General features: G+C 42.8%; 1 protein-coding gene across 1 annotated transcript in view; it reads right to left on the bottom strand.

Annotated features, from left to right (window-relative positions):
- The window catches only part of LOC108506985, a 17,460-nt gene extending 7,269 nt beyond the window's left edge, over positions 1-10,191 (bottom strand). Inside the window, exons 1-3 of the mRNA XM_017834508.1 lie at positions 10,162-10,191; positions 5,141-5,295; positions 4,484-4,606 (exon numbers count right to left, since the gene is read on the bottom strand). Coding sequence (XP_017689997.1) covers positions 4,484-4,606; positions 5,141-5,220 — 203 coding nt within the window. The 5' untranslated portion in view covers positions 5,221-5,295; positions 10,162-10,191. The remainder of the gene's footprint in view (positions 1-4,483; positions 4,607-5,140; positions 5,296-10,161) is intronic.
- Between the last annotated feature and the right edge of the window lie 3,614 nt (positions 10,192-13,805).

Raw genomic sequence — 13,805 nt, forward strand, 5'->3', positions numbered from 1 at the left:
AGACAAAATACGTGGTTTTAAAGTCCTAAAAGCAACCAGCTGAATAAAGGAAGAAGGAGGAGAGCCAAGAGGTTCACCATCATTGCTCATGTAAGAACACTGGGTAGCAAGTCAGGAGATCAGAGTTCAAAGCAGGAAAAAAAAGGACACAGTTATTCCTGAAATGGCTTGGAGGCCTATGGAAGGCATTGCTGGAGGATGGGGTAGACACAAAGAGCTTACATAGGCTAAAGGGGGGGCTCAAAAGCACGGGGAGAAGAAAACCTCTAAGGGACCCTAAATACGTAAAAGCACATCCACATCAGGACATTCTTGAATGAAAAATAGTTATACAAAGGAGGAGCAGTATCATATGTGTTTTCCCTTGTCTTTCTAGCATTCAGACATGATTTTAGCTACTTTTTAAAGCTTTAAAAATAGTCTTTTTAAATAATATGAACAACATTTTTACACTATTGCAGAAAGAAGAATTGCCAACAATGGGGCCATGTCAGTCTTTGTGGAGCAGAGCCACAGTAATCTGTGACAGAAATTTGATAGGATAAGTCACCCCACAGTGAGTACAAACTTCCATATGAGTTGGCAATTCAGTTCCTCTACATCAGAACTCTAACTAGGATAAGCCAACCTCAGGCATCACAAATGGCAAGATAATAAGAGACACATTGGGGACATGCCTTGGTAATAACAACAGTACAACTTTCACATCAAGTAAGAGTATGGATGGCACAGAGAGGTTACAGAGTCTTTGCTCCCTCATACTAGAAGTCCTACAAGCCACAGTGGATGTGTACATTCGTTTGCAAATTAATTCAGTGTAATTGAAGATGCTTAATTCTGCTAGCAAAGGTTCATAGAGGTTCTTTAAATAATAAATAGGCTTGTAAAGGTGCAAGTTGTCTCTGTCCCCACGCTGAGCCAACCAGGAGTCAGTGAACATAGCCAGCACTGTCTTGGGTTTGGGCTAACTTGCCTTTACACCTTCTGCCCCTGGTAAAATGGCAGTGACAATCCCCTGTGCTACCTGAAACAGTCCCCAGCACCTCTGGCCAGGGTTTATGCCTTAAACATCCCTTGTTCTGGAATTCAAAGGCACATTACAGGACAGTTTATAGGCAGTGTAAGTATATCTTAGAGGCAATGCAGTCATGGGTCCCGTTGTTCTCAGCTTTGGGGGGGGGATATTCACACCCCATTGACTTCCACTGTGAGTAGGAGACTTTAAAGCCCTGTCGGCAGCAGAGGCATTTTCTAAACCCTTCCTGCCTTTGTTAGCACCAGCTCAGAGTCATGTAATCCTGCAAGCTGGAGGTGATCAGCCACCAGCAACGGATTTAATGCCATGGCAATTACACCTCATAGATTAGATTGGGGCCTGATGACATGGTGTTAAGAATGCCTGTGGCAACCAGCAACCTGTCTGTCTTTAGGCTGCTTGCTAGCAAGGAGAGATTTCGCCTGTCCCACGATATTATGTGCTCTTACATTGTACAGGATGATTAGCCACAGAACCTTTAAGAAAAGGAAAGGATTTTTGAGGACTCCTGCTGTGAGGAAAAGATATCTGAGGGAAAAGGAAATTATATCCAATGCTTCTGAAAATCTCATAGGAGCAGGCTGAAGAAATGTTTTTCTCTAGGCATGATAATTTGAGAAAGAAATAACTGTAAGCAATGTAGAAATAGAAATAAATTCTAGATTTAATATGTCAGGATGGACAGGATCTTTAGGACTTTTCCTTGTGTAAAATTTTGTGTGGTCTCCATGTGAACATGCACAGACAATAGGGATTGCTCCACTCAAGTAACAGGCCTGGGGGCATTGCACAGCAGTCTGGGTGAGGGGAAGGTGTCCCTGGTCAGGGCAGGGAGGTTGTAGCTAGGTGGTTTTTAAGGTCCCTTCTAACCCAAACCATTCTATGATGCCATGAAACAGAAGAGTTGCAACAGAGAGGAAGGATAACTTCCTTTGGAAGGCTAATATTTCTCTATAGTTGGAGACAGTTGATGGAAGAATGGCTTTGCTCTTACACTGGTCTTGGTTGAAGGTGTTTCACTGTGCAGAGCATGGTGTGAGTATGTAAGAAAACAGGTTCTGCCCATGAACCGTGTGTTCACTGCACGCTGTACATAAGTCCGGTGCATACAGAGTTCTTAGGCAGATCACATAGGACCTACAGGGGAACAAAGCCTGTCTTAGAAAGCACAAACCGCCTCAAGTATTTCTGTAATAAGAACAGATACACTCCTGCTCACTGTGTTTGGAAATATCCATAATGGATGTTTCCAGCAGATGGCAACAGCAGACCAGTTTGTGGCACAAGGGTAGCATTTGAAGGCTGCAAAAAAACCCTCTCTGAGCTTTACCCAAAGCGTCTCCCAGATCTGCTTCTTCCACTCCCAGTACTGTGCCTACTTGGTACCCCAGGGCACTGTTAATATGAAGTGCAGAAGAAATCAGTGCCTGCAGAAAACTTCAGTACAAACTCTGGAGCTTCTGGTGTGTTTACAGGGCTTAAAACATACCTGTTGCATTTTAAACAACCAAAAAAAATCTATCTCTTCTCCCTGAGCAGGCATAATTTATCTCCTACATATCTTTTTACAAAATAATAGTGCAAGGGGTGATTAGAGTGGGAGCACAGACAGACGTGAAGAATTAAAAATACAAAGTGTCCAGTGGTGTTTTATCAAAAGGTGTCTCTTCCCTGCCATGTGCAGAAGCCAGATTCATGGACTAAACTTTTCTTCACGTTCTTGTCATTGCTTCTGAGCCATCTTAAACAGCTGCTCTTGGGAAGTGCTTGTTACTGCCTTGGAAAAGTGATTATCCTGCTTGAAATTATAGACTCAGCTCTTGGCCTCTGGAGGAAAGAGTTTTGCTGTGGATCCCAGGTGCTGCAGATGCTGATATCCATGGAAGGATCAGGGAGACTCCACAGCCAAGCTCCACCTCGCTCTGCCCAGGCCCTGGGGAAGATGTGGGAGTTGTATTTAATAATCATCACCCCTGTACCATTGTTTTTCCATCAAAATTATGAGAGCACTATTGTTTTTAATAAATAGCAATGTTGTTTTGTCATTTGCAAAGTATAACATGAATGAACCTTGAAGACGTAACACAAGATAAATTTACAGCTGAAGGATCCAGTCTTTTCCTCCAAAACTCAATCAATGTGTAGCTTTTCCCTTAAGCTGAAGTACAGGCCAGATCCACAGAATCATTTAGGTTGCAAAAGACCTTCAGGCAGTGAAAATGAGCATTCAGGTGTAATATGAAGCTTGGGGAGCACTGAAGAGGCTGTGAACGTCAACTGATACTCTTTGGAAATGAAAAAAAGTGGAAAGAATTAATTCCAAATGAATCCCCTGCAGAAACAATACAAGGTACAGATGAGGGGGGAGAAATGCCTGAGAACCAAATCTGGGCTTCAGTGGGATCTAAAGTAGGAATTTTGCAGTGTGCCTGTACCTGATTTAGTTTTCACTGAGATCAGTGAGCAGTGACCACCCCGGTGCAGGAGGTGTCCTACCAGCTGTGGCTCAGGAGGAGACCTGGCTGCAAGAAATTTCAAGCCCCTCCAGGTTATTATCCTCAACCCCACCTCAGTGTTCTGGAAAAGGAGGCTATTGGTTGTCATTATTACCATTTTTGATAAATGGAGGAGCTGCTGCAATGTTCAGCCCTCTTCCCTCAACTGATGCTCCCAGTTGTGGTGCAGGTGAATGCCACCATTCTGCCGTTGTTTCACTTCCCTGGGTATTTTCCCTGCAGGGAACTGCAATGCTATTGTAACTCTTTTCTGCTCTAACATAATTCTTCAAGAAAAATGAGTATGTTAAAGAGAAAACTGCCTTCTAACTGCTTTAAGATCTTTTATCACTCATGGTAACTCCTGGCACACTCACTTGCTGAGTGTGTTATCTTTAAGCTGTTTACAAAATATGTGAATAAATCCAAGTCCAATATGGAAGGTTCCCCTTTGCTCACATTTCGATACAGGGGTGGAATTATCACTTTGGAAAGAACTTTACCATTAGCAGATGCAAAAGAAAAAAATCCAGCCTACAAAAACCTGCCACACCACAGCACACAAAGCTACTGTTTTTAATGAGTTAGACTGAGGGCTTTTCTGTTCCTTTGCTCCTCTAATGAGGAGGACTGTGAGGTGTCTTTGAACTAGCTACAGACTTGAAAGATTCAGTAAACAAGGATTCTTTATACCATTTCTGGTAAAAGCTTGTCCTGACAGATGCCTTCTTCCTCCTGAGGTTTAGACCACAGTTTGATCTTTTTTTGTTGTTGTTGCTGTTTTTCTTTAACCCCTGAAGCATTTCACAACAGGATGGGCAAAGGCCCAGCAGTAATTAGACTGATTGAGCACTGGAAGTGAGACAAAAGAGATGGCTGGAAATCACTGTTGTTCTCCAACAATGCTGGGTCCTCAGGTCTCAGTCATTACAATCCAAGCTTTTGAGAGTACCTGGATCCTGGATCCTTGGGTCCTGCTGGAGCTTGGGGGCTGCCTGCTGAGATATCCTCATACAGTTGTGTATTCACTGGGACAAATCCTCCTCTCCCTGCTGCTGCTGCTGCTGTGTTGTGCCTACAGAGCAGAGAGGGAAGGAGGGGTGTACAGAGGTGTTACAGAGATGGCAGTGTACAAACTTCCAGGTGTCACTCACCTGCACTGCAGGGAAAACCTTATTTTTCAAAAGTTTCCATCATGCCATACAAAACACTGAATCCTTCCAAATCTGGAAGTGATAGCCTGGCATGATGCCCCAGGTCATGTCTTACATAAAGAGTTATTTGTCTCTTTATCCCACTTTTACAATTACTCACCAAAGCTACCTTAAATCATAGAATCCCAGGCTCTCTATGACCATGCTTTCTATTGCTTAGCTCAGGTACCCCTTCCTATTCTTCAGGATTCAGAAACTATTGAAATCTTCATGTTTTCCTGATGGTTCCCTCCTTGCAGCCCCTCCTCACACTGACTGGATTACCTGGCAGGTTTTCTAATGTGCAAGACATGGCAGGGGGGGCTGAGGTTGTAGCTTTGAAGGTGCAAGAATAATTAGCCCTGAAGACCTGAAGGCCACCTCATTATGTTGAGCACACACTCTGGACAGTTTACCTGACTTTTAAGCTGCACAGGTCCATTTCCATGTGCCAGGGTTGGCCCAGTCTCCATCCATGCTCTGAGAAGGTTTTCATCTGGTCCAGGGTTGATTCCACCTTCCTGGCTTGCACATACTCATCAGCACGGGCAACCTTTGATGCCACAGCAGCCTGCAAGAGGTGTGAGTGAGCCCTTTTGGCAGTGTCAGCATCATCATTGAAGCCTGTGCTTGCATCACAAATTTTGCCACAGCAGTCCTACCCAAATTTTCTGCTAGCAGCTGTACAGTCCAGCTTCTCTGCTGTTTCTCAAGAAGGAAGGCTCTAGGTGTGTGCCCATCCCACAGCCCCAAGGGAGGGACCCTGGGAGAAGCCCTCAGGGCTGGCCTGAGGAGAACAAAGGGTCTGATCTTGAATGTAAGGGTTGTTCTACCCAGGAGACCAGTAATGGCCAGGATTCATGCTGATTGTGCACCTCTGAATCCCTTTACTTACCTTGTTCTCTGAGGTTTATCATAAAGAAACCAGGTTACAGTTGTCTTTACTCTGCTTAAAGCTCTGAATAAGTTCAGAGCTCAGTTATCATGAGCTTTTCCCTGCTGAAAACTAGCAATTTGCCAGAAAACTTCACAGGACAAAACTTTTATCCCCAAAGTAATTTATAATAATTCTGAACTTCAGAGATGTTCACTTACAAAAGTCAAAGGAAAACCAGAACATGCAGACGGAGGCACAGCTGCAAGGGACAGGAAAGGTGGACACTGATACTGAAACACCTATAAATTTCAACTGCTTCTCAGCAATGTTATATTTCTGATGGGAGAAGGGAATAAAGAAGCATACAGCCACTTAGGCCTAATGAAAGCTATAGAGAGTAATTAAACTTGCATTTATCAACAAAGATAGTCAGAACAGAAACATCAGTGTCTTTTTCTCCTCAACATCTATTTGATAATACAGGCCTTTTGGCTGTAATATTGACATTTTTATGACTATTAACTCATTGGAGACTTGCCTACACACAAATAAATGCTGCTTTAAGGGACCAAATCTTCTTTACCAAAGCCAGTGTACTGGGGCATACTGGTCAGCTTATTTTCATCCAGAAAAATCAAATAAGCTTTCCCAGTGCAAGGATCCTCTCCAGCAGCAGGACTGCTGCACTGTAATGCTGGCACTGGTGTAATCAGAGAGGTCAGGAATCAGGTAACACCACCAACATTGCTTTATCTTTATCAATTGAAAAAAAAAAGTTAAGTAAATGCCTTTAAAAAGTTAAAGCTGCTGGGGTTAATGCATTGGGGGTTTTGAGTGTGCTTTATTGGTGTGGTGTTCTTGCACCCCGTGCCAGGGCATGAGCACAACAAGCCATGATGTTTGCCTGGAATTACTGAATATTCAGTTATGGGCAGCTTTAAGCACCAGACTGAGTTGGGACACAGCACACGGTAGTATAATTTGTTGGAATAAACTGGTCTAGTGGAGAACAATGTTTTGAAAGATTTTGAATGTTTGAGGAAAGAGCTGGCAAAGCCTGCGATGCAATTCCCATCATGAGGTAACCTATCATCAAACACTGGCTTCGAAAACAAAATCTGGCAGATTTGAAGTTTACCACATTATGTCTCCCAATCTGCTTTCGTAGCCTTTCTCTTCCTCAAATGCTGAGGCTGTGTGGAGTTTTCCATGTTGCGCTGGGAAAACAGAACCTTTTGCCAATGCGCTCCCTTACTTTTGGTTATTTTTAAATCTCTGCAAAAAGCTCCCACTTTCTTCTGGAGCCAGTGCCTATTGTTTATGGAAGCAGTTTCAATTTACTTTCTATAAGAAAAAAAAAAAATTAATCTACTGCCTCGAAAGCGCTGCAAGTATCCGCATTGTTCTGCTGCATTGTTTTCCTTACAAAAAAGGAATTCCTTGGAACCACAGAGGCATTGAGTCTACTCAGCTCACTCTTTTTCAACTCCCCCCTGCTCTCAAATAGTGGCTTTCAAGCAGTGACCTTTCTTTTTCGTGGAGGCCAGCTTGTTATTGTGGGTTGGATTTCCCTGCTGATTGTTCTGCGTTTCCTCCCGCGCTGCTCTGCGGCTGCCGCTGCTCCCGGCAGGGTGACCAGAGTGACCACCCTGTGCTTGGCACACACACAGCCCTGGGTGGCTGTGGGTGACCATGGCCACTGGCAGCCTCTCCCACCTTCACATGGACGGCCAAAAAACCCACCAGCTGCTCATAAGAGCCGCAAATTATTAAAATCTGGCAGAGGAGGTCATTAACCGCCTTGTACACGTGGTGTATAACCATCGTCTGGATGCTAAGGAATGCAAGAGCAGCTTTCTAGAACTGCTCTCAAAAAGCTTTGTCCACGAGCATCTTAGCAAGACACACATAAAAATATGAACTTTTCTAGTGAAACAGCTGATACACTTCTCTGTTTGGGAATAAATACCTCATTTTTACTCTGTGGGAATAATTACTTGTCATCCCCCGCATATTCTCTTTCTTGTAACAAGCCTTTTCCTTCATATTAAAAACCTTTTGCAAGGACACGAAGAATCCATCTCTTTTCACATAGTACTTCTGCAGGACCTGAAATAGTTTGTGTCACTAAAAAAACACTGAACCCACAAGCAGAAAGCATGAGATATGTAGGAATCAGAGTGAGCCTTGAAATCAGTCAAAATCTCTAATATAATCTTTAAACAAATATCTTGGATACTCTAAGCAGAGAGGAGCAAAGTCCCCACACTCCATTCTTTTTTTGAGAAAGCAAAGTTAAGCTGTAAAATACATGTTCACTGTGCTGAAAGATCTCATCTTGATTTCTAGACGCTGCCACTGAGCCTGGCAATGAGTCCCGCCAAAAAATAAACTGGGACATCTCAAATACACTCAGCAGCAAAGCATGTGCATCTCGATTCCTTGAGGACTGCTGCAGGCCCAGGAATCTGGAACTCTGAGGAAACAGGCTTTATTTTAGAAGCAACAAGTTCTGGTGTATTCATAAGAAAATATTCTCAGAAATTCCAGTTCACCAGGAGTTTCAAAGCTGCTTGTTTCAGTCTCACTCGGGATGTAACCCAAGTGTGAAGAGATGAGGTTTCTTGTTTCTGTGTGAACTTGAAGTGCTGCTTTTCACTCAAAGCCCATCAAGACCCTACTCTCAGCTTTTGTGTACAAGGCACAATTAGTGGAATCATCTAAAGATTCATCTCATTTTGAAGTCATTTATACTTTAGAGTTCAAACTGAGACAAAGTGTATCCTTTCACCCAAATATTTGTAAAATTTTTTGCTTCTGTTTCTTTCCCAATATTAGTTTCTGTCTGCCACTGATTGCATGAAAAACCTCAATGTCCAAATTTTGAGAAATGCTTACCTATTTTTATGTCTATTTGGTTAATTTTACAAACTTCAGGTAAAGAAGGAAAAAAAAGATGATTCTAATATAATCTTTTGTCTTGTACTTAGTTCATGGAGAGGTGTGATAGGATGCTGAGAACCTGTGCTAGTCAAACTTTGAATGCACTGCACTAACAGTATAGGTGAAGCTGTAAATAATTAGAAAAATAATAAAATAAGTGGGAACAAAAAAGAGAGAATGACCCCCTCATACACAGTGAATCCTTCAACCTTGGCAAATATCTACTGTGTTCAGAAAACAGGCTGTGAGACAGAAGGAAGGTGACAAAAAGGAGAAAAAACAACATCTGAAATTTCAAAATGTTTTCTAAAAATCTAAACAAGATGAAAATTTAAATTTAAGGGAAATATTTTGCTGCACTAAATACTTCTTATACAAAAGTCTCTATTTTGCAAGATAAATGTCTACGACACAAATGTTGGCCATCTGTAAGTGCAGCAGTGAGCTAAGGCAGCAAGATGGAAAAGGTGTTGTGGCAAATTGCCTTGCCTCCCTCTCTGGAGCACTGCATTGCAATGAGCTGGCCTGTGGCCCAAAAGCAGCAAATGCCATATTTGTGTTGTGAGAAATGCAAGGTGCTTGGCCTGGGACAAGTGGCTTCCCAGAAGCACAGCCAGACCCCTTCTTGTGTCCACACTTGCTGTTCCAGAACCACTTCAGTAATATACTTCTCACTGCATCCCAAGTGAAAAATTTCCTCATCTCTATTTCCGCTTAGAGACAAATCACTTTTTCCTCCTTGCAAGTAATTTGGGCTACAAATACAGCAATGAATATTCTACTTAGTAGTAAAAAGGGAAATAAATATGTATGGGTGGCTTTCATGCTATTTGTGTGGGCCTGTGTGTGTGAGCTCAGGCAAACATAAACACACAAATATATCTTGTGTCTACAGAACGTCCGTGCGAGTTCAGTGGCTAAGTTCCAGCACACCTATAGACACCCATCTTTGCCATATGAAAAATGTTTAAAAACCATTTTTAAACCCCTCTGAAATCTCCAAAAACATAAAAGCACCTGCCTCACTTAGGAGCCTGCACTTGTTTTATCCAACAGTGTTTATACTCGGAATGTACATCACACTGCTCATGCGAGACACCATTATCCTAAAGTCCTCCAAAGTTTATTCTCAACTCTCTGAAAAAGTATTAACTTCCTTCTTCAATCTCTCTTTTAACACATCTCCTCACCCCTTCATTGATTCACCTCCCTGGAATGCTTCTATTCATCCCACTAATGAGAGGCAGATTGATTTCTATCATTTCACCTTCGGTTGCCTTATTGATGCACTGACTGTCCAGAGGGAAGAGAGTCACCTTTTGGTGGCAGTGACAGAGAAGCTCAGTCAGAGGACACTGATTGCACTGAGACAGCTGCAATCTGAGTTGCAAGAAACTTAGGGCTATTCTGATTTACACAAATTCAACATCCTTTCACCATAACGATGAGGATTTTTTGAGAGCTAAAGCTAAATTATGGACTGATCAGAGCTTCCTGGCAACAGCGAGCTTGGTGTTTGTTTTAAAACGAATGGCTGTCTTTTCAGAATCTGAGATTATCTGCTAAGTGATTACATACCTATACACATGGCAAAAGATTAGCACCTTCCACACACACCTTCCATCAGTGTTATTCTTTCATGCCCAGTCACCTCTGCTGGTCCATTCCGAGATGTGAGCTGTGAGAAACGCAGCTGTTGAATTACAGGGAACGTTAAGAAAGTGATTTGGAGGGCACATCTTTCCAGCAGTTCAAAGACTGTTCAAACAATTCTGTTTCTTCTGTCTCTCTCCTTTTTTTTCTGGTTTTGGTTTTTTTTTTTTGTTTTAATTTAGTCTTCAGTGTCTCTCTCTTTTCCCAGGAGTACATGTTAAAGGAAGTTCAACTAATCAGCAGGTTATATCCCATTTCCATGTTATTCCAGCCTTACTCAAAGAGATGATATATTTGATAGCTTTTAGCTTGGCTCTATCACTCTGCATTTCCCCCTTTTATCCACATTGCATTTATAATTTGTGATGGGCAAATCTCAAAAGATTAGAAGCTGGGCTTGGATAAGCAACTGTATGTTTGAAGTTTACTTTTCAGTTTTAAGAGATCAGGGTCACTGCAAAAAGTGTCTGAATTATCTGCTTCAAATTCATGGGATTTGAATGACCAAAGACTTTGGGAAGAGGAACAAAGTGATAACTGCATTTCCAACTAACATAGTTACAGTGCCCAAAAATTAAACAGGCCAAGGTGATTTATTATTTTCAATAGCATCAGGAGAAATGAGAGCTGAAGGCATCAGAGGATTTTTCTACCTTGGAGTAGGACTTGAATGCTGTGTCCCATGTAAAGCTTAAAGGCTTTACCCTTTGGATGCTCTGGCTAGAGAAGGGGCAGGGGGCAGAGCTAAATACTGTGAAAGCTGTACAGAAATTAAAATGCGTGTGCTCCCCAAACAGACCAGTAACTGGAAGGCACCTCTATTATTCTCTGGGCTGCAGAGTGCACTCTTAACTCACCCTCCCTACAAGACTCTGTTATTGTTACTGTGGAAACCTTAACAGTGATTTTTCACTGACATTTGGCACTACTTTAAAATCAACTTTCCATAGAGATAGATCAACTCCAGCATTGGCCTTGACTGTATTTTCTCACTGAGAAAGCAGACAGGAGATGAAAATCAAAGTTTAATCCTGTTGCCCGCTGTAGCAAAGCACAATGCAATGCCTATCTGGAAAGTAGCATCTCCCTTTTTATTTATCTATTGTATGTCTGTGTCTGAGACAAGTACGTTCTTGCTCTGTTTCCAAGCAGAATAGCACCACAGAAAATAGTTCTGAAGAACAAAACAAATACATCTACATTTCTTGTAATGCTGTTCATCAGCTAAAAAAGTTATGGCTACAGAAAACAGAAAAGTCTGAGTGAAACTGGGGGGGGGTGTGAAATTTTGCTTTGTCAAAAAAATTCTCATCAGGGGCTCATGAGGGTTCCTGTGGGTTATAAACAGAAGACAAGCAGTCTACAAGGTGTTGAGCTTTATTTTTGCAGACCTGCAGAAGTCCGAGACACAAACATTTTGGGGCAGGAGTTGGGGAAACATTACTGACATTTGCCACAGGCATCTAAAGTGGAACCCAGACACTGCAGCTCTTTTGCACAAAGAAAATAATTTCTCTAGTGCAGGCACAATGGACGCTGAGCTCTTTGGAAGATCTGGCCTAAAAAAAGCGGGACAATTAAAAAAAAAAAAATGGTTTCCTCGAATGGGTGGTATGAGGCTTGGGGAATGAATGTTTGTGGAGCACTCAGACCCTGGTATGAAAAGGTGCTGTAAAAGTTCAAAGTATTATTGTTATGGAATACTTACTCAGCAAGGCAGGGGAATATCAAAGGCTTTCTTCTCCCAGCTGGCTCGGGCTTATCTCAAGGAACTGTTGGTGGGTGGTGATTGCTCTCAGGGACTGGTGATGACAGAGGAGTGAAGGCACTAACTTTGCTTGCAGAGCTGCTCTGGGCACCCTCCTGGACCCGCCAAGGCTCCAGTTCCTCCTTGGTGCTTTTTGGTGCGCACACACACCCTGTTCCCAGAGAAAAGCCTGGAATGAAAACAGAGAGCTCTGACACCTGGCTAATGGAGGCACTCAGGCAAGGGCTTTCACTTGAAACTGGTACATTGGGAAATAATTGATACAAATTGCTTCAGACATTCAAGGCTGCTGGTTCTCCTTCCCACAGGCTATTTTTAGGCCCAATTAGGCAGATAAAATGACACCGGAATTAATTTGGGTACACTCGAATGTTTGGGCTTGCTTTTTCTTTTTTTTTTAAATGCTTCTCTCTAGATATGTGGCAAATGTCTGAATTATAAAAGACAGATAAAGGGGTTTTTACTTCCCTCCCTTCTCTGCTAAACAATGTTCAAGCACTGAAAGACTTGCTCGCTGCAAAACTACTTAGGGCTGATTGCTGGGGAATTTCTTCTCACCACCTTAAACCCAAAGCAAATAACAGAATATGAAATAACACATATTCTTGGCATCAGGCTGCACAAGAGCTCCCCTTGGTCTGCTGCAAAGCAAAGGCTACCAATCCACCCTTCAGAAGAAGATAAAATACAATTAACAAATTCATTATATAAATATTTTGGGTGGGGAGATATGAATTGGCTTATCTCTATTATTGTTGTCATTATTATTAGCTGCTGTTTGCTAAGACTGAGTTTTTCAAAGCCCTCTTTCACATTAAGAAGACCAAATCCCCATGCTAAATCCCACCCCTTAATTTGATGTTGATAGCTTTTGCAAGCTACTGGGGAACACAAACAGGGAGAGAGGTACAACTGGTGAGATAGTATTATTCAGTGTTATTACAGGAATTTATGGACAAGCCATTCCCAAGCCATTTGAAGGTAATTCATACATTTGGGCTAAAGGGAGATCCATAAGTGTTTTCCAGCCAAGCCCCAGCCTGTGTAATGTTTTCTAAGATAAGCAGCTACTGCCATGGAAAAGGCAAAACCTGCCTGCTGGCCTCTGCGGTCATTGTGCTGAGATCAAACTCCTCCAAAACATGAAAGCTTCCCGATCCTCTGGAATACACAAGTCATGAACTGCCCCTTCTGCAGCCAGGCTTGAGGGCTCAGAGGTTGGCTGGCATTTCGCTCGGATGGGTGAAACGCCGGCTGTGTCCAAGCCAAGAGGAGTTTTGCCCCTGAATTCAGTGGGGCAGCACTCTGCCTTTGTAGTAGGAGCCGATGAAAAGCTCTGCCTCATAATCACATTCCTGTGGCTTAACATGTAAGCGCACGTTGGCTGTGCGGTGGTGACGGCTCACGTGCCCAGCTCTCAGCCTGCAGGACATGCCAGCCGTGCCACTGGCTTTGCCCCACAGGGGAGGAGAGGTGAAGAAGTCGGGTTTTTGCACTTGCCATGCGCGGGGCTCGTAGGATCGGCTGCCACAGCGGGTCTGATGAGCAGTGGCTTGAGCCCTCAGTAACCCCGGTGTGATACCTGATGGGTTTGAAACAGCACGTGATCCTGAGACACAACCATCCTACCCCCAGGGAAATGGGTGCTTCATCTTCTGACGTAAATACAGCACTAGTTTATAGCATTCCAAGTGGAAGTGAGAGCCAGGCCTCCCTCATTCTGATATCTTATGTCACAGTCCCAACATTTCACTGTGACACCTCATACTAAGTACAAGAATTTGAGTCTGACTGCAGTTTACCTTCACATAAACCAGACTTTAGGAAGTATCTGATACTT

Source organism: Lepidothrix coronata, unplaced genomic scaffold, assembly GCF_001604755.1.
Source record: "Lepidothrix coronata isolate B3197 unplaced genomic scaffold, Lepidothrix_coronata-1.0 Scaffold234, whole genome shotgun sequence".
NCBI classification, from domain to species: Eukaryota; Metazoa; Chordata; class Aves; order Passeriformes; family Pipridae; genus Lepidothrix; species Lepidothrix coronata.